General features: G+C 64.8%; 1 protein-coding gene across 3 annotated transcripts in view; it reads left to right on the forward strand.

Annotated features, from left to right (window-relative positions):
• INTS1 (integrator complex subunit 1) overlaps nt 1-18,830 on the forward strand; it is a 35,247-nt gene that overhangs the window by 15,919 nt on the left and 498 nt on the right. The window contains exons 19-47 of one of the 3 annotated variants that reach the window (XR_004433258.1): nt 48-245; nt 552-681; nt 900-1,079; nt 1,290-1,439; nt 2,465-2,644; nt 2,732-2,836; nt 3,661-3,828; nt 3,916-4,027; nt 5,122-5,283; nt 6,490-6,636; nt 7,021-7,119; nt 7,469-7,593; nt 8,160-8,414; nt 8,967-9,126; nt 9,343-9,483; nt 9,864-10,047; nt 10,126-10,249; nt 10,872-10,996; nt 11,135-11,222; nt 11,295-11,521; nt 11,681-11,804; nt 13,537-13,670; nt 14,020-14,212; nt 14,702-14,829; nt 15,136-15,248; nt 17,163-17,295; nt 17,939-18,009; nt 18,357-18,448; nt 18,626-18,735. Coding sequence is in view for 1 of the 3 variants with exons in the window: in XM_033194523.1 (XP_033050414.1) it covers nt 48-245; nt 552-681; nt 900-1,079; nt 1,290-1,439; nt 2,465-2,644; nt 2,732-2,836; nt 3,661-3,828; nt 3,916-4,027; nt 5,122-5,283; nt 6,490-6,636; nt 7,021-7,119; nt 7,469-7,593; nt 8,160-8,414; nt 8,967-9,126; nt 9,343-9,483; nt 9,864-10,047; nt 10,126-10,249; nt 10,872-10,996; nt 11,135-11,222; nt 11,295-11,521; nt 11,681-11,804; nt 13,537-13,670; nt 14,020-14,212; nt 14,702-14,829; nt 15,136-15,248; nt 17,182-17,295; nt 17,939-18,009; nt 18,357-18,448; nt 18,626-18,735 (4,139 nt within the window). In the remaining 2 variants the exon portion in view is untranslated. Of the gene's footprint in view, nt 1-47; nt 246-551; nt 682-899; nt 1,080-1,289; nt 1,440-2,464; nt 2,645-2,731; nt 2,837-3,660; nt 3,829-3,915; nt 4,028-5,121; nt 5,284-6,489; nt 6,637-7,020; nt 7,120-7,468; nt 7,594-8,159; nt 8,415-8,966; nt 9,127-9,342; nt 9,484-9,863; nt 10,048-10,125; nt 10,250-10,871; nt 10,997-11,134; nt 11,223-11,294; nt 11,522-11,680; nt 11,805-13,536; nt 13,671-14,019; nt 14,213-14,701; nt 14,830-15,135; nt 15,249-17,162; nt 17,296-17,938; nt 18,010-18,356; nt 18,449-18,625; nt 18,736-18,830 lie in introns of those variants that run through there. The other 2 variants (XM_033194523.1, XR_004433259.1) reach the window with 2 other exon arrangements.

Here is an 18,830-nt window from a genome sequence, read left to right on the forward strand (position 1 = left end):
AGCCCTTCGTGGGGGACAGGGTGACACGCTCCCCTCTCTGGCCCTAGCAACTACTCCTACCCGCCGTGCACCCTGACGGATGAGGAGACCCGGACGGAGATGATGAACCGTGAGCTGCAAACTGCCCAGCGGGAGAAGCAGGAGATCCTGGCCTTCGAGGGGCACCTGGCAGCCGCATCTACCAAGCAGACCATCACTGAGAGCAGCAGCCTCCTCCTGTCGCAGCTCACCAGCCTGGACCCCCAGTATGCAGCCCGCACAGCCCTGCCCCACACCTGCCGTCAGGACCTGTGGGTGGTTGGTGTGGGTGGGACAGAGGCTGAAGGAGCAGGTGGAGGCGACTGCACTGCGGCAGACCCTAAAAGGCCTGTGGGGCCCCGTCCCCATGTCCCTGGCTTACTGCTGTGGGGCCAGGCCTTGGGGACATCCCAGGTCAGGACGGGTCGCCTGTCTCGGGCTGTCGGCTGCCCCTCGAAGCAGGGATGGGGGGGCCGTTCTGGGGGTGATCTGCTCAGGGCGTGCTGACGCATCATGTCCTCTGTCACCCTCAGGGGGCCCCCTCGGAGGCCTCCCCCTCACATCCTGGATCAAGTGAAAAGCCTCAACCAGTCCCTCCGCCTCGGTCACCTCCTGTGCCGCAGCCGAAACCCCGACTTCCTCCTCCACATCATCCAGCGGCAGGTGAGCTCCAAGGCTCCAGGAGGTAGAGATGGCGGTCTCGGGAGGCCCGGAACCTTCCAGAGGCCTTGGTGGCCAGAAGCGGGCAGGACACACCTGGATGCCGGGCCCATGAGCTGGCTGCTGTGTGTCACCCTTTCTGGCTCCAAGGTCGCCCGGGGGGCTGGTGGCAGGTGTTGGGCCCAGAAGGCGCTGAGCGGGGGCTGCTATCACCTGCCCAGGCCTCCTCGCAGTCCATGCCCTGGCTGGCGGACCTGGTACAGTCCAGCGAGGGCTCCCTGGACGTGCTGCCCGTGCAGTGTCTGTGTGAGTTCCTGCTGCACGATGCTGTGGACGATGCTGCCTCTGGGGAGGAGGACGACGAGGGCGAGAGCAAGGAGCAGAAGGCCAAGAAGCGGCAGGTCAGGGCTGCCCACCCCTCAGCCCACCCGCCTCTCAACCCGCACTCCTGTCAGGGCCGCCCACCCGTCGGCCCACCTACCCCCTGCCTGCCTGGCCTGCCAACTGCACCCCTGTCAGGCCGCCCATCCCTGAGCCTACCCGCCCCACACCCCACATCCCATCTGCCTGGCCTGTCACTTGCACACCTGAGAGCATCCTCCTCCCCGCAGAGGCAGCAGAAGCAGCGGCAGCTGCTGGGCCGCCTGCAGGACCTGCTGTTGGGCCCGAAGGCTGATGAGCAGACAACGTGTGAGGTGCTGGACTACTTCCTGCGGCGCCTCGGCTCCTCCCAGGTGGCCTCCCGTGTGCTGGCCATGAAGGTGAGGTGGTGGGCGGGTCTTCCTGCGCATGCTCTTCATGTTTAAAATGAGTAGGCTGGGGACCAGGCGCGGTGGCTCATGCCTATAATCCCAGCACTTTGGGAGGCCAAGGCGGGCGGATTGCCTGAGGTCAGGAGTTTGAGACCAGCCTGGCCAACATGGTGAAACCCCGTCTCTACTAAAAATACAACATTAGCTGGGCGTGGTGGTGCGCGCCTGTAATCCTAGCTACCCTGGAGGCTGAGGCAGGAGACTCGCTTGTACCCGGGAGGTGGAGGTTGCGTGAGCCAAAATCATGCCATTGCACTCCAGCCTGGGCAACAGGAGTTAAACTCCATCTCAAAAAAATAAATCCGTGAAAAATAAAGAAGTGATATGAGTGGGCCTGGCACAGTGGCTTGCTCTGGTCAGCCCAGCACTTTGGGAGGCCAAGGTGCGAGCAGCCTTGAGTCCAGGAGTTTGAGACCAGGCTGGGCAACACAGTGAGACCCATCTCTACCAAAAATAAAAGATGAAAAAAATTACCTGGGTGTGGCGGCATGCACCCGTGGTCCCAGCCACTTGGGAGGCTAAGATGGGAGAATCACTTGAGCCCAGGAGGTTGAGGCTGCAATGAGCTGTGATCACACCACTGCACTCCAGCCTGGGTGACAGAATGAGACCCTGTCTTAAAAAGTGAAAGTAAAAATAAAATGAGTGTTCAGTTCACCCCGACTGTATTTTTAAGTTCCTTGCCCGCGTAGGAGGGATACGCTGGTGAAACGTGAAGGCGGACCCCGCCACCTGCCTGGTGTTCCTTTCCTGCTGGGGACGGGAGGGTCCAGAGTGGCTTCACGAACTTGAACAGAAGTGTTTAACAGAAAGAGCTCAGTCTCATTTTTCCCTTTTACCTGCGGCCTCTCCCCTGGGAAGCAAGCGCCACATTCTCCTCAGGGCTCTGAGGGCACCACAGTGTGCTCCCGGGGCCAGGGTGAGACCCTGCCCACGTTGCTGAAGCCGGCCCTGCTCACACGTGTCTGCCACAGGGTTTGTCACTGGTGCTTTCGGAGGGCAGCCTGCGGGACGGGGAGGAGAAGGAACCCCCCATGGAGGAGGATGCGGGGGACACAGATGTGCTGCAGGGCTACCAGTGGCTGCTGCGGGACCTGCCCCGCCTGCCTCTCTTCGACAGCGTCAGGAGCACCACAGCCCTGGCCCTGCAGCAGGTGAGGGCGCTAACCAGGGCCGCGGTGGGTGGGGATGAGAGGGCCACAGCCCTGCCCCGGTGCTGCTCAGACCACCCTCCCCTCCAGGCAATCCATATGGAGACCGACCCCCAGACCATCAGCGCCTACCTGATCTACCTGTCCCAGCACACACCTGTGGAGGAGCAGGCCCAGCACAGCGACCTGGCCCTGGTGAGGCAGCAGAGCCAGTCAGCAGTGTGGCCCTGGGGAGGGGACGGGGCAGCACAGAGACCCTACCCTGGGGAGGGTATGGGGCCAGTGGTACAGTGCCCTGGGCTGGCGGCTTCTTGGACCTCAGGGAAGCATTGAGGGTGGGAGGGCTGTCACGGCTGCTGTGCTGGGGCCTCTGTGACCCTGTGGCCACCTGTGTCCCTTACTTAGTCACCACTCACTCCCTGGAGCCTTTCTCCCTAGTCCCTGAGGGTGCGAAGCCACAGGGATGAGGTGCCTTGTTCACAGCAGGGTGGAATCTGAGCCATCAGCCCTCTTCCCCACACCAGGAGGGTTTGGGCTGTGGGCCCAGGTCGCTGGGCACCCGCCCGCTGTCCTCAGCATCTCTGGCTCACATGTGTGGCGCTGACTCCTGTCTTCTCTCCTGGGTGCTGTCCTTCTCCGCTGGGCTTCTTCCAACTTTGCACTGCTGTCCTCTGTCCCCAGCCTGCGCTGTGACCTAGTGAAAGTTCATGGCCCGAGTCCTTGGGGAATGAGCGATGGGTGAACAGATGGTGGCTGCCGGGCAGAGGGCAGCAGCGTCTGCCTTCAGGGCCTGGTCATTGTCCTTGGCCGTGAGAGTCGTGTCCTCCCTCCCGCCTGGAGAGTCCGACCCAGCTCTGGTCGTCTCCCCGGCAGCCTGTGGCAGAGTGAGGGTTGGCAGTGCTGATGCCGTGGGCCCTGCTTAAGATCCCAGTGAGGACGTGCCTGTGATAAGGCCGCCCCAGCTGGCCAGAGAGCCGAGCTGTCTTGGAGCCTCTGACACCACCCTGTCCACACACCAGGACGTGGCCCGGCTGGTCGTGGAGCGCTCCACCATCATGTCCCACCTCTTCTCCAAGCTCTCCCCAAGTGCTGCGTCGGACGCCGTGCTGAGCGCTCTGCTGTCCATCTTCTCACGCTACGTGAGGCGCATGCGGCAGAGCAAGGAGGGCGAGGAGGTCTACAGCTGGGTGAGGCCGCGCAGCGTGCTTGGTGCCCTTGGTGCTGGCCCAGGGTCCCCGAACCTCACGGCCCTGACTCCACCTCGTTTCCCACAGTCAGAGTCTCAGGACCAGGTCTTCCTGCGCTGGAGCAGCGGGGAGACGGCCACCATGCACATCCTCGTGGTCCACGCCATGGTCATCCTGCTGACGCTGGGTCCGCCGCGAGGTGAGCCACCACGGGCACTGGGAGGGCACCTTCGTGCCAGGCGGGCCATGGCCCTGACCACACCTAGCGGCTTCCATGTCCTTGCCTTGCTTCTGGGCAGGAAGCCCTCCGGCCCTTTCACCCTGTGTCCTAGCTTCTCTCCTAAAGAGGAGGCTGCAGTCCGTCCCGCGCGTCTCTGAGCACTTGCTGGACACGTGGGAGATCCCCGCGTGGTGCGACCTCCCAGCCTGGAGAGCCCTGAGCTGGAGGACCTGGTGCAGCCTGCGGTCAGAGTCCTCACTGCCCCAGCCTATCCGTGTAGGCCTGCGGTGCCTGGGAGGCGGCAAACTCAGGGTTTCACTGTGTGGAGGTGTGACATCAGGCTGCCAGGCAAGCAGGTCCTCTCCCCAGGGCCTGGACATGTGACCCTGAGGACGCTCCAGCCAGCGCAGTGTTTGGAATCCGGCGCCCACCCAGCCATGCCCTCTGTGGCCACAGCCTTCTGCTTTGTTCTTGGCTGACACCAGGAACTGCTCCCACGTTCACCCCATTGTGTCTGCCAGTGGGAGAAGGGGGCGGAACCCCCTTGCTGGGGTTTGGGTGGACGTGAGCGGGCTGTGCCAGGGTGGTGAACTCCCTTGTCAGAGGTCGGGTGGATGTGGGTGGGCTGTGCCAGGGAGGTGAGCCCTGTTGGGAGGCAGATGCAGTCACAGGTGTCACCCTTGGGAAGGGCAGCAGGGGAAGCTGGCCCCATGTGGCCCTGGGTCTGTGGGGTTTCTCATTGGCTTTGTGGAGCCAGAGAGCTGGATGGGACCTGGTTCATCCAAGCAAAGCCTCAAGGGCAAGGGCCGGACAGGGACATGCACATGTCCCCTTGGCCAAGACAAAATGGTGGTGATACCGCTTGCCATCCTGCAGTGTCTGTGAGGATCAAATGCATGCACCTACGCAAAGCATCCGTGCATAGCAAGTACTCTAGCATGGGAGCCCCGTGCTCCCCCCAAGCCTCAGTCTCCCCCTTGGGAGAGGAGGTGCTTCTAGCCTTGGCACCAGCTGTGCTTGGGGCTGGGCTCCCGGCGGGTCTGAAGGCTGCTCACCCGTTGTCCTTCCTGAAGCCGACGACAGCGAGTTCCAGGCACTGCTGGACATCTGGTTTCCGGAGGAGAAGCCGCTGCCCACCGCCTTCCTGGTGGACACGTCGGAGGAGGCGCTGCTGCTTCCGGACTGGCTGAAGCTGCGCATGATCCGTTCTGAGGTGCTCCGCCTGGTGGACGCCGGTACGGCCCAGGCTGGGCTTGAGTGGTGGGGGCTGCTGATTGGGGGTCCCGGGCCCCTCGCCTGCTCCTCGGCTCTGAGTGCTCCACCTCATGGACGCCAGTATGGCCCAGGCTGGGCTGGGAGGCAGACCGCTGGCTCAGAGGTCCCAGACCTCTCACCTGCTCCTCTGTTCTGAGGTGCTCTGCCTGGTGGACGCCAGTACGGCCCAGTCCGGGGTCAGGGGGCGGGCTGCTGACTCGGGTCCTGGGCCCCTCGCCTGCTCCTCCGCTCTGAGGTGCTTGGCCTGGTGGATGCTGGTACGGCCCAGGCTGGGCTCGGATGGGGCCTGCTGACTCGGGGGGTCCCAGGCCCCTCACCTGCTCCTCGTGGGCCTGGACGGTCTCTGGCCATGGCAGAGGAGAAGACTGGCCGGGTGGCCTCAGGGGATCCTGTAGATCATATGTCCTGGCCACAGCAGGCTGTGCTGGACCCTGGGAGGAGACCTGGGGCAGCCTGTGCTGGCCCCGTCTGGGAGGGTCTTACTGTCAGGCTCAGGGGCCTAGAGTGAGAAACGGGGCCTGGACGGAAAGAAGAGAAAGTGGTCTAGGGTTGGAGGGGAGGAGGGAAAGTGGTGGGGCCTCTGGGTTGGTCCCTGAAGGATTTGGGGGTTGGAGCTGCAGCTGGGGACGCCAGCAAGGGATGAGGGTGGGGCCTGGGCCCATGTAGGTCAGTAGGGCTGGTGCCTGGTCACAGTGAGGAGACATGGGGGGCAGCTTGGTGAGTAAGTGGGGCTGGTTCAGGAAGCCCCTGACTGCCAAGGGTCTAGGCTGTTGTGTGCCCGCGGGAGCCGTCGATGGCTTCAGGGTAAGAGCGCCGTCCTGAGCATTGAGAGGAGATAGTCACGGCGGTCTGTGTGCAGTTCGGGAGGTATACTGCGCCGTGCCACCATAGGCCCTCTGGAGCGTCCACCCACCCCCGGGGATGGGGCCCACACAGCTGCCATCCAGGGCGCAAGGCGGTCCTGAACTGCTGTCCCGTTGTGCGGCCCCAGGTCTCGGGTGGGGCTGCCGAGTGTGTACCGCCGCGGGTCTTGGCTGGGGTCACTGAGCCCATGTGGCCCAGGGTCTCGGGTGGGTGGGGTCGCTGCACACAGGCAGGTCTCGGTGGGGTCCCGAGTGCCTGTTGCCCGGGTCTCAGGTGGCGTTACGGAGCGCGTGCCCTCTCAGCCCTGCAGGACCTGGAGCCGCAGCAGCTGCTGCTGTTCGTGCAGTCCTTTGGCATCCCTGTGTCCAGCATGAGCAAACTCCTGCAGTTCCTGGACCAGGCAGTGGCCCACGACCCCCAGACGCTGGAACAGAACATCATGGACAAAAGTAAGACGCGGGGACCTGCGGACGGAGCGGCCCAGCCCGGCCGGGCTTCTGGGGCCTGGGTGTGAGCGGGTGGGTGATCTGAGGTCGGCTGGGTGTGGGTGGCACTCGAGGCCAGGCTTAGAGCTGTGGGCCAGTGAGGCTGGCACAGGCAGAAGGGAGCCGAGGCCTGGGCCTGCCCCAACCCTGGGGCCAGGCACCCTATCAGGCCTGTTTTGAGGTTGGAGGGACTGTGGGGGCCTCAATGCTCACTGAGCCTGCCCAGCTTCTGAAGTCCTTGGGAAGCGGAGACCGTAGGGGTGTCCCTAACTCTGGTGTCTGTGGAGAGGGGAGGACCTGCCCCTGACCCCTGGCCGCGCCTAGGCGTGACCCTGCTGCTGTTTGCAGATTACATGGCCCACCTGGTGGAGGTCCAGCATGAGCGAGGCGCCTCCGGAGGGCAGACTTTCCACTCCCTGCTCACGGCCTCCCTGCCGCCCCGCCGAGGTACAGGGCCCACACAGAGACCCAGCCTGGGGAGGGAGGGAGACGTGACCTGCATAACCACACAGTGCAGTGCACACTTGCTGATGTCACCTGAGAGGGGCCCCCACAGAGGCTCTCGGCCGGTCTTTGGTCAGCGTTTGCCTCTGGCCAGCATGTGGGTACTCGTTGAGTCTGAGATCCCTGTGGTCCTGAGCGAGACCTGGGGTCTTTAGGGAGCACGAAGCCCAGGTCTGAGCTCTTCCTCCTGGGTAACAGTCCCCAGGCAGGGCTGGCCATGGCTTGCACAGTTTCCACCGCTGGAAGCCAGTCAGGAAGTGTCCAGCCGCTGACGGTTCTCCTGTCTCTGCAGACAGCACAGAGGCACCCAAACCAAAGAGCAGCCCGGAGCAGCCCACAGGCCAGGGCCGGATTCGGGCGGGGACCCAGCTCCGGGTACTGGGCCCTGAGGACGACCTGGCTGGCATGTTCCTCCAGGTAGCGATGCTGCTGCGCATGGGTCTCCACTGCAGCCCCTCTTTCCTGTGTACAGCCTCCCCTGCCGCCTCGCACACACAGCGGCCTTTACACGCGTGACTGCCTGACCCTGGCACATTGCTTTCATGTAACACCCCCATGCTCTCAGATGGGGGCTTAGGCCAACATTAGGGAAGGGGGCCACCCTGCACCCTCTCTGCCATCCTTGCACACCCCTCTGCGCGGGGCATCCAGTTTGATATATGCAGAAGCCAAAGTTGCAGGTCTCACCCGAGGTCTGGCTGTTGGAGCCAGGGATCCTGCAGGGCTCACCACCTCCTGATGGAGAGCCTGGTGGGCCCTGGGCAGGTTCTGGATACCAGCTCCTGGGTGTTGGGGTCCCTCACTGCTCCCCATCACAGGTCTCAAGGGCCCTGGGCCCCTCAGGCCACAAGGTGGGGGCCACAAATGAACAAGGAGATGATGGGACGTGGTTCTGGCACGGAGCTGCACCCACTGGGCACTTAGCCTCTCCGCTGTGCTCCTCCTCCTCCACTTCCTCCTGACACCGGCCTGCCCTGTTCCAGATCTTCCCGCTCAGCCCGGACCCTCGGTGGCAGAGCTCCAGTCCCCGCCCCGTGGCCCTCGCGCTGCAGCAGGCCCTGGGCCAGGAGCTGGCCCGCGTTATCCAGGGCAACCCTGAGGTGCCGGGCATCACGGTGCGTGTCCTGCAGGCCCTCGCCACCCTGCTCAGCTCCCCACACGGCGGCGCCCTGGTGATGTCCATGCACCGCAGCCACTTCCTGGCCTGCCCGCTGATGCGCCAGCTCTGCCAGTACCAGGTGCCCGGGTGTGGGCCTCGGGTGGGAGGAGGGAGGAAGGCAGTGAGGGCTCTGCCTCCCGCAGGACGGCCTGGGTGTCTTGTGACTGCTCCTCTGTGGGTCTTGGGTCTCGGTTTCTAAGTAAAAAAGGACAGTGGCCCAGGGAGCAGCAGCGGGGTCCCCTTTCTTCAGTGAACGTTCCCCCAGGACGGGAGGTGGGGCAGTGCAGCGTCCGCCTGTTCGTGCCCCACCACCCAGGCTTGGCACCCCTGCCTTGCTCTCCCCATCTGCTGGTGCCTGGGACTGTGTTTTACTTGTGTGTCTGTTTATTTTTTCCCTTGAACCGCATGGGAGCCCTCACCAACTGGGGGGTTTTGAAAGGGTCTCTGCGAGGTCATCTGGGCCTGTGCAGGGGAGGCACCGTTTCAGGCAGGAGGTGGGATGAGGTTGGCTCGGGCCCCAAGTGCCAGTCGCGGCAGGTGTCAGCAGCCTCACGGCCCCAGTGTGGGCCTTGGGTGCCGGGTCCCCGTGTGTCATCTGCCAGGGTAGCCACATGCCACTTTGTCCCCGCAGCGCTGTGTGCCGCAGGACACCGGCTTCTCCTCACTCTTCCTGAAGGTGCTCCTGCAGATGCTGCAGTGGTTGGACAGCCCTGGCGTGGAGGGCGGGCCCCTGCGGGCACAGCTCAGGATGCTCGCCGGCCAGGCCTCGGCCGGGCACAGGCTCAGCGACGGTGAGAACCGCGCCAGACTGGCAGACAGCTGGGGGGCACTGGATGGGGGCTCACACAGAGTGGCCAAGCTGCCTGGCACCCCGAGGCCCGGAGAGTGGCTTGGGGGGGTGCCCGCATGGATCCAGGGGAGCTCTTCTACCGTGGGGCCTCCCTGGACGGGGCATACCAATAGGGGTGAGGGCGGAGCCACAGGGCACTCACACAGACCTCCCGCAGTACGAGGGGGGCTCCTGCGCCTGGCCGATGCCCTGGCCTTCCGTCAGGACCTGGAGGTGGTCAGCTCCACAGTCCGTGCCATCGTTGCCACCCTGAGGTCTGGGGAGCAGTGCAGTGTGGAGCCTGAGCTGATCAGCAAAGGTACCTTCCTGGCCCAGTCCCCTTGGGCCGCTGGGGCCCTGGGAAGACCCAAGCCTGAGGCTGCTTCTTGCTGCCTAGTGGGGGACGGACAGTGGCTGCTCAGCACTGTCCTCAGAAAGTGCCCACAGAGGTCCCCTCTCAGATGGCCCAGGGCGGGGCCTCTTGAGAATGAGTTGGAGCTTCCTCCTTGGGTGGCCCCCCCATCACTGCTGCACCCAGCAAAGTGAGCCCCGGCCCCAGCTGCACTCTCTGGCCTTGGCTGGGCTCTCCCGTTGTGTTCCACACACGCTCACCCCACATCCTACCCTGGCTAGCCCACACCCACTGAGCAGCCCCCCTGACTTGGGCGTGACCCACATGTTCTTCTGTCCCTTGCACAGTTCTCCAGGGGCTGATGGAGGTGAGGTCCCCCTACCTGGAGGAGCTGCTGACTGCGCTCTTCTCTGCCACTGCGGACGCCGCCTCCCCGTTTCCGGGCTGTAAGCCCGTGGTGGTGGTGAGCTCCCTGCTGCTGCAGGAGGAGGAGCCCCTGGCTGCGGGGAAGCCGGATGCGGATGGTGGCAGGTGAGCTGGGGTGTGCACACGGCTGGGGCGGGGGGGCAGGCGGCACCAGCTCCTCCCTGAGCCACCTTCTCCCTGCAGCCTGGAGGCCGTGCGGCTGGGGCCCTCATCAGGCCTCCTGGTGGACTGGCTGGAGATGCTGGACCCCGAGGTGGTCAGCAGCTGCCCCGACCTGCAGCACAGGCTGCTTTTCTCCCGGAGGAAGGTGGGTGGCACCCAGCTTCAGCACGGGGACCCACTCGGGGTCAAGGGCTCTTCCTGACCTGCAGTGCAGCAGCCTTGGCCTGGGCGAGCCTTGTAGGGGCCCCAATAGCCCCCCTGCTCTCAGGCCGTGTCCTGTAGCAACCCAGAGGAAGGGCAGGGTCCCCCACTGGCCCCAGCAGAATCCAGGCCAGGGTCACCGTCACCTGTGGACCAGCCAGATGTGGGGACGGGGTGGGTGGATGGGGTAGGGTTGGCCCCGCCAAACCCTGTAGATCGTGTAGGGGCCTCCGTCTTCCCAAAGGGAATGGGGCTGTGGCCAGGAGAAGGGAGGGCAGGTGCTGGGCTCCCCAGGTCCCCCGCAGGGGAGGGATGGCCTCACCAGAGAGGCTGCACAGAGCCCCGGGCACCTCCGCTCTGCGGCATGGCTCCCGTGGGAAGAGGTGGGGAGATGCTGCACGGCCACCAGGAGGGGCCCTCCAGCACCACATGACGGGGCCGGTGTCGCTGGCAGCACCCCAGGCCTCGGCTCTCTGAGCGGCGCACTGGAGAAACCATCTGCTGACCTCAGCGGAGCCTGCCATTGGCCCAGGTGAGGCCATCTGGGCTGCTTTCTCCCTCCCCAGGGCAAAGGTCAGGCCCAGGTACCCTCGTTCCGCCCCTACCTCCTGACCCTCTTCACGCATCAGTCCAGCTGGCCCACGCTGCACCAGTGCATCCGAGTCCTGCTGGGCAAGAGCCGGGAGCAGAGGTGGGCGCCTCCCCGTCCCTGACCCGGGCTGCGTGCACACTGGCCTTCGCCAGAACTCTCCCAGCGCCGGCTCTGACTGGTATCTCCTGTGCTGAGACGAGACACCTCATGCTCAGTGGAACCCATGCCTCCCCACAGGTTCGACCCCTCCGCCTCTCTGGACTTCCTCTGGGCCTGCATCCACGTTCCTCGCATCTGGCAGGGGCGAGACCAGCGCACCCCGCAGGCAGGTCTTGGGAGGGTGGCCCATCCAGGAGAGGGCGTGGCGCTCCGGGACTGACACAGACGCCTGTTACAGAAGCGGCGGGAGGAGCTAGTGCTGCGGGTGCAGGGCCCAGAGCTCATCAGCCTGGTGGAGCTGATCCTGGCCGAGGCAGAGATGCGGAGCCAGGACGGGGACACGGCCGCCTGCAGCCTCATCCAGGCCCGGCTGCCCCTGCTGCTCAGCTGCTGCCGTGGGGACGATGAGAGCGTCAGGAAGGTGACGGAGCACCTGTCAGGCTGCATCCAGCAGTGGGGAGACAGGTGCTCAGGCCCCTTGGCCCTGGATGCTGCCTGGGAGTGAGCCCCATGGAGGGGGTCGAAGCCCAGCCCTGGGTGGTTCCCCATCACGCCTGGTCCCGTCCTCCCACCCCTGTCACTGGCGCCCCGTCTGCCTGGTGAGCCCTGCTCCATCTCTTCCAGTGTGCTGGGCAGGCGCTGCCGAGACCTCCTCCTGCAGCTCTATCTACAGCGGCCGGAGCTGCGGGTGCCCGTGCCTGAGGTCCTGCTGCACAGCGAAGGAGCTGCCAGCAGCAGCATCTGCAAGGTGAGGGCACCACTCTGCCGCTCCTTGCGCCGTCCCAGGTGCCCTGGCCGGGCAGGGAGGGAGGGCGGAGGCTCCAGTTTCTGTGGCCATCACCGGCTTCACCTCTTGTCCCTTCCCGGTCTGCGCTGCCGGGTGGCCCCGTGGGTTTGTCTGCACTGAATCTTATACCAAGGGGACCTGCAGGCGCTTTGCTCGCGGGGCGCCATCCAGCAGAGTCTGCAGAGTCGTGGTGTCATGGGCGCTGAGCGGCCTGCCATTGTGTGGATCGACCGTTGGTTTATCTGTTCACCTGCTGGTGGACGTGGAGTCACGTTCAGTTTGGGGCAGTGACAGCTGCTGGGGACTCGTGCATGGGTCTTGGTGGACGGCTGCATCTGCTCCTCTTCAGTGACCCTGGGGGCGGGGCTGGGCCTCTCGTGTCCGCTTCCCCGCCGCTGGCTGGAACCCGCAGCCTGTCTTCTGGTACCACAGAGGGCAGCTGACTTTTTCTAATCATTTCTGCTTGTGATTTTTTTCACTTATAAGTTGTTTCATACATTGAAATCATACTTGATGTGCAGTTTTGTGGGGAGTTTTTGAGGCAGGGTGTCTGTTGCCGAGGCTGGAGTGCAGCGGCACTATCATAGCTCACTACAGCCTCAACCTCCTGTGCTCAAGTGATCCTCCCACCTCAGCCTCCCGAGTAGCTGGGACCACAGGCATGTGCCACCACACCCAGTTAATTTTTTTTTTTGAGACGGGAGTCTCTCTCTGTCGCCCAGGCTGGAGTGCAGTGGCCGGATCTCAGCTCACTGCAAGCTCCGCCTCCCAGGTTCACGCCATTCTCCTGCCTCAGCCTCCCGAGTAGCTGGGACTACAGGCGCCCGCCACCACACCTGGCTAGTTTTTTTGTATTTTTTAGTAGAGACAGGGTTTCCCTGTGTTAGCCAGGATGGTGTCGATCTCCTGACCTCGTGATCCGCCCATCTCGGCCTCCCAAAGTGCTGGGATTACAGGCTTGAGCTACCGCGCCCGGCCATCTTTTTGTATTGTTAAAAATAGAGACAGGGTCTAACCATGCTGCCCAGGCTGGTGTTGAACTCGTGGGCCCTGGTGATCTTCCTGCCTCGGCCTCACAGAGTGCTGGGATGACGCGCATGAGCCACCGCACCTGCCTGGCCGATGTGCAGTTTTGGCTTGTTTCCTGCTTTGTATCATTTGGTGTTGAGCTTTGGTTTTATTCTTTTTTTTTTTTTTTTTGAGGCGGAGTCTCGCTCTGTCGCCCGCACTGGAGTGCAGTGGCCAGATCTCAGCTCACTGCAAGCTCCGCCTCCCGGGTTTACGCCATTCTCCTGCCTCAGCCTCCCGAGTAGCTGGGACTACAGGCGCCCGCCACCTCGCCCGGCTAGTTTTTTTTGTATTTTTAGTAGAGACGGGGTTTCACCGTGTTAGCCAGGATGGTCTCGATCTCCTGACCTCGTGATCCGCCCGTCTCGGCCTCCTAAAGTGCTGGGATTACAGGCTTGAGCCACCGCGCCCGGCCACTTTGGTTTTATTCTGTGTGGGGTTTTCCCAGAGGCTGGCTGTGGCCTGCCCGCCCTCCCGAGGTGCTCATGGAAGCCTTAAGGAGCCAGTTCCTCTGCTCATGGAATGCCATGCGGTGGATCGTGGCCACAGCTGGCGGCCAGGCTGAATGTGGGCGGGCAAGTGAGGGGAGCCAGCGGCCCCAGCCTCAGAGTGCCCCTCCCTGCAGCTGGACGGACTCATCCACCGCTTTATCACGCTCCTGGCGGACACCAGCGACTCCCGGGCGTCGGAGAACCGAGGGGCGGATGCCAGCATGGCCTGCCGGAAGCTGGCAGTGGCGCACCCACTACTGCTCCTCAGGTGCTGCCTCAGAAGCGCTGCCCTCACCAGACGCTGGTTTAACCAGGGCTCTGCGGCTCTCCAGCCTGGGCAACAAGAGTGAAACTCCGTTTCACACAAAAAACAAAAAGCATGGGCTGAGGTTGACCGAGGGAGGTCAGAGCCCTGAGCTGGGCTTCAGGTGGGAGGAGCTGGGTGGGCCCCAGAGAGGGGCGATGTCATCCCCACCTCCTAGGGCGGGGGGTGGTGTGGGAGTCGGGGTTGGGCAGCCCAGGGTCTGGCTCCCAGGGCAGTCAGTGGGGCCTTCCTGGGGACATGTGCAACGTGAGCCGGCTGGCCGGCGCTGACTGGGCCCTCACTGCGCCTGCAGACACCTGCCCATGATTGCAGCGCTCCTACACGGCCGTACCCACCTCAACTTCCAGGAGTTCCGGCAGCAGAACCACCTGAGCTGCTTCTTGCATGTGCTGGGCCTGCTGGAGCTGCTGCAGCCGCACGTGTTCCGCAGCGAGCACCAGGGGGCGCTGTGGGACTGCCTGCTGTCCTTCATCCGCCTGCTGCTGGTGTGTGCTCCGGTCGCCCGCCCTCCTGCTCCCTTCCACTCCCTCTGCCCTGGCCCAGGCCCGCCTCCTCCACACGGGGAGGGACTGGGAGGACCCCTGCAGCCAGGGCCCAGGCCAGGCCACCTGCCCTGGGGACCAGCTCCCACCCTGGGAAGCCCCTGCCTGCTGCCCCTTGTGTGCCTGGGGGACCCACGTCCTGCAGAAGCCCAGCCCAGACCCTCCATGCTGCTCTCTGCCTGTCACTTGTGCCACCTCAAGCCCCTCATCCATCTGGGCATATGCCCCAGACGACTGTGTTCACACCCTGACAGGCCACGCTGGCCACCCTCAGGCCCGTGACGCCACAGTGATTGGCAGAGGGGGCTCATTGGCTGGGGGCTCGTTGGCTGTGGAGTCCGTGCCCTGAGGCTCTGGGAGCAGATGGGAGCACAGGCTCTGTTTTGGCCCAGCGGGGCAGAGCAGCTCGAGGGTGCCGCTTTTGCTTTGCAGAATTATAGGAAGTCCTCCCGCCACCTGGCTGCCTTCATCAACAAGTTTGTGCAGTTCATCCATAAGTACATCACCTACAACGCCCCAGCAGCCGTTTCCTTCCTGCAGAAGCATGCTGACCCGCTCCAGTGAGTGCCACGGGCTGCAGGGAAGCCTCGGGCCTCCCGCCAGGGGCCAGTGGGGTCTGGAGGGTGTTCCCGGGAAGGCTGGGTCATGTCAGATCTGCGGCTCCTGAGGCCGGAGAGGGCTGCTGAGCGTGGTGCTCATCCCAGGGGGCAGAGGCCACCCCACCCTGCGCCGGAGCTGTCCAAACCCACCCTTGCAGCTCTCTGTCCTGTTCCACGCACACATGGCCTCCCCGCCCAGGCCTCCCCTGACTCAGCCTTCCGCCTGCCAGCGTCTTCCTCCCAGGTGAAAGCATCTTCTCTCCCTAGCGACCTGTCCTTCGACAACAGTGACCTGGTGATGCTGAAATCCCTCCTTGCAGGGCTCAGCCTGCCCAGCAGGGATGACAGGACCGACCGAGGCCTGGACGAAGAGGGCGAGGGTGAGTGGGGCTGGCAGGGGCTGCTGGAAGCAGCTGCGGAACAGTCCGCACAGCCAGCCCTGGGCCGTCTGAGGCTTCCTGATGGGGCTTTGTGAGCCTGGGACCTTGCTGACTGGCCCCTGGCCGACCTCACCGGGAAAAAGTGCTGACTGGTGCCTGACAGAGCATCAGCACACCTGTCCGGCACATCGCCCCACCTGGCACATCACCTCCACCCCGGGCACATCGCCCCGCCCCCGGCATATCACCTCCACCCCCGGGCACATCGCCCCGCCCCCGGCATATCACCTCCACCCCCGGGCACATCGCCCCGCCCCCGCCATATCACCTCCACCCCCGGGCACATCGCCCCGCCCCCGCCATATCACCATCACCTCCACCCCCGGGCACATCGCGCCCCGCCCCCGCCATATCACCTCCACCCCCGGGCACATCGCCCCGCCCCCGCCATATCACCTCCACCCCCGGGCACATCGCCCCGCCCCCGGCATATCACCTCCACCCCCGGGCACATCGCCCCGCCCCCGGCATATCACCTCCACCCCCGGCACATCGCCCCGCCCCCGGCATATCACCCACCCACACCCCCGGCACATCGCCCCGCCCCCGGCATATCACCTCCACCCCCGGGCACATCGCCCCGCCCCCGCATATCACCTCCAGCCCCGGGCACATCGCCCCGCCCCCGGCATATCACCTCCACCCCCGGGCACATCGCCCCGCCCCCGGCATATCACCTCCACCCCCGGGCACATCGCCCCGCCCCCGCATATCACCTCCACCCCCGGGCACATCGCCCCGCCCCCGGCATATCACCTCCACCCCCGGGCACATCGCCCCGCCCCCGGCATGTCACCTCCACCCCCGGGCACATCGCCCCGCCCCCGCCATGTCACCTCCACCCCCGGGCACATCGCCCCGACCCCGCCATGTCACCTCCACCCCCGGGCACATCGCCCCGCCTCCGGCATGTCACCTCCACCCCCGGGCACATCGCTCCGCCTCCGGCATGTCACTTCCGCCACAGGCACGTCGCCCCGCCCCCGGCATGTCACTTCCGCCCCGCACATCGCCCCGTCTCCGGCACATCATCTCCACCCCCGGCACATCACCCCGCCCCCGGCACATCGCCCCGTCCCCGGCATATCACCAACACCCCCGGGCACATCGCCCCGCCCCCGGCACATCACCTCCACCCCCTGCACATCACCTCCACACCAGGCACATCACTCCACCCCCGGCATATCGCCCTGACCCCGGCACATCACCTCCATCCCCAGCATATCACCTCCACCCCCGGCATATCACCTCCACCCCCGGGCACATCACCCCGCCCCCGGCACATCACCTCCATCCCCGGCATATCGCCCTGACCCCGGCACATCACCTCCACCCAGGGCACATCGGCCCGCCTGGCACATCACGTCCTCCCCCGGCATATCACCCCGCCCCTGGCACATCATTTCCACCCCCCAGCACATCGCCCCGCCCCCACCACATCGCCTCCGCCCCTGGCACATCCACCACCCACCAGCGCTTGTCCCAGGTGTCCCTCAGGAAGCATTCCCTGGTCCTACTGGCAGGTCTTGTCCTTGGCTTTTCCCTTCCGTCCTTCCTTGCCTGAGATGACACGGTACCGCAGCACGTCTCTCCTGTGCTGCCGGAAGAGTGCCAGGCCCGGGTCCCAAGCCATCCTGCCTTGTGCCCAGTGGGTCATGGCCCACATTGCGAGAAACCCAGCAGGGAGAGACTTGCAGAGGTGCATGCGTCGGATCCAAAGGCGGTTCCTGGCTCCACCCCATTTGTGGAGCACTGCCGTGTGCTGGCACCTTGGGAGCCTGGGCAGTGGCCGCTGTGCTGTTGGGAGGGCAGGCCCTGGTGCTTCAGTGTGGCACGTCCTGCCGCTTCCTGTAGCCCTGCCACTGTCTTCCAGAGGAGAGCTCAGCCGGCTCCTTGCCCCTGGTCAGCATCTCCCTGTTCACTCCTCTGACCGCGGCCGAGATGGCTCCCTACATGAAGCGGCTTTCCCGGGGCCAAACGGTGGAGGGTGAGTCGGGCCCTGCTTCACTCACTTGAAGTCAGCGCCTGGTCGGCACCCTGGGTCCCATGTGCCTGCGGGTAGCAACCAGCAGCTATCCCGGCACTGACTGGGGCGTGAGCACGGCCCACGCTGGGCTGTGGGTGGGTGGGCCAGTCCTCACACTGGGGAGCACCCCCAGAGAGGGCCTTAGAAACTCAGGGGCCCAGGGGAGCTGGAGGGTGCTGCTCTGCTTCAGACACAGCAAAAAGCAGGGGAGCACCCTGAGGGAGTGGGAGTGTGGCAGGAAGAGGTCAGGCAGGTGGGCAGGACCAGCGGGTAGGCAGGACTGGTGGCCGCCTTCAGAGAAGCGCCAAGGCTGGGTGGCCCAGGTGGAGCTGGGCCGTGGGGCCACTTGATGCTAAGAGCACCCTGGATGTGGGGCTGCCGCAAGGGGTCAATCTCTTTCCTTGGAGACCACGAGTAGGGGCAGGGACGGGCATTTGCGGAGCTTGGCGGCTTCACTGCTGCGGGCATCACTGGGCTCATGCTTTCCAGTGCTTTCTGTCCTGTGGTGCTCGGGGCCTTGCCCCTCTGCGTGGCTGGCCGGGGTGGGGTGGGCAGAGGTCTGCTTGGGCCATTCAGCTCCGGCCTGGCTCTCTCTCTGTGTTAGATTTGCTGGAGGTTCTGAGTGACATAGACGAGATGTCCCGGCGGAGACCCGAGATCCTGGGCTTCTTCTCGGTGAGCTGGATGGGGCTGGGGGAGAGCTGGGAGGAGCTGATCCCTTGGAGAACCCCAGTAGGGCCACTGCCCCCAACAGGGTGTGCCCGCCCTGAGCCCCAGGGAGTCCTCTGAGGCCGGGCTTCAGGTGGGGCCTCAGCCCAGGCGTTCACAGTCGAGCCCCCGCCAGGGCAGGCCCACCTTCAGCCCTGGGCTGTGACTGGCCGATGGCGCATGCGTCCTGCCTTCTGGATAGGAGCCTAGGGGTCCCTGCCATTGCCATCGGCCATCAAGAGACCAAGAGGTGAAGGGGCCTCGATGGGGGCTGGATCCCCTGGTCACACACCTCCCACCTTTCCCCTGGTCAGACCAACCTGCAACGGCTGATGAGCTCGGCCGAGGAGTCTTGCCGCAACCTGGCCTTCAGCCTGGCCCTGCGCTCCATCCAGAACAGCCCCAGGTGAGACCACCGCCGGCCTCTGTCCCGCCGCCGCCACCGGGCCCTACTAAACCAGGTCACTGCTTGACCCACCTGGTGGCCAGACCAGACTTCCAGGCGGCTCAGCTCGCCCTGTTGGGTGGGGGTCTGGCGTGGGCACAGGGCGGAGGTGCCCACTGAAGTGTGTGGCTCTTTCAGCATCGCAGCTGACTTCCTGCCCACATACATGTACTGCCTGGGCAGCCAGGACTTTGAGGTGGTGCAAACGGCCCTCAGGAACCTGCCCGAGTACACTCTCCTGTGCCAAGGTGAGGACGGTCCCCTGTCCGGGGCCCTGGCAGCCCCCGGGGAGGCCAGAGGCGCGTCTCCCGAGAGCTGGCTCTTGAGAGTCCCGAGGTCTGGT

This window comes from Trachypithecus francoisi, unplaced genomic scaffold (genome assembly GCF_009764315.1).
Source record: "Trachypithecus francoisi isolate TF-2019V2 unplaced genomic scaffold, Tfra_2.0 Lachesis_group4, whole genome shotgun sequence".
Lineage (NCBI taxonomy): Eukaryota > Metazoa > Chordata > Mammalia > Primates > Cercopithecidae > Trachypithecus > Trachypithecus francoisi.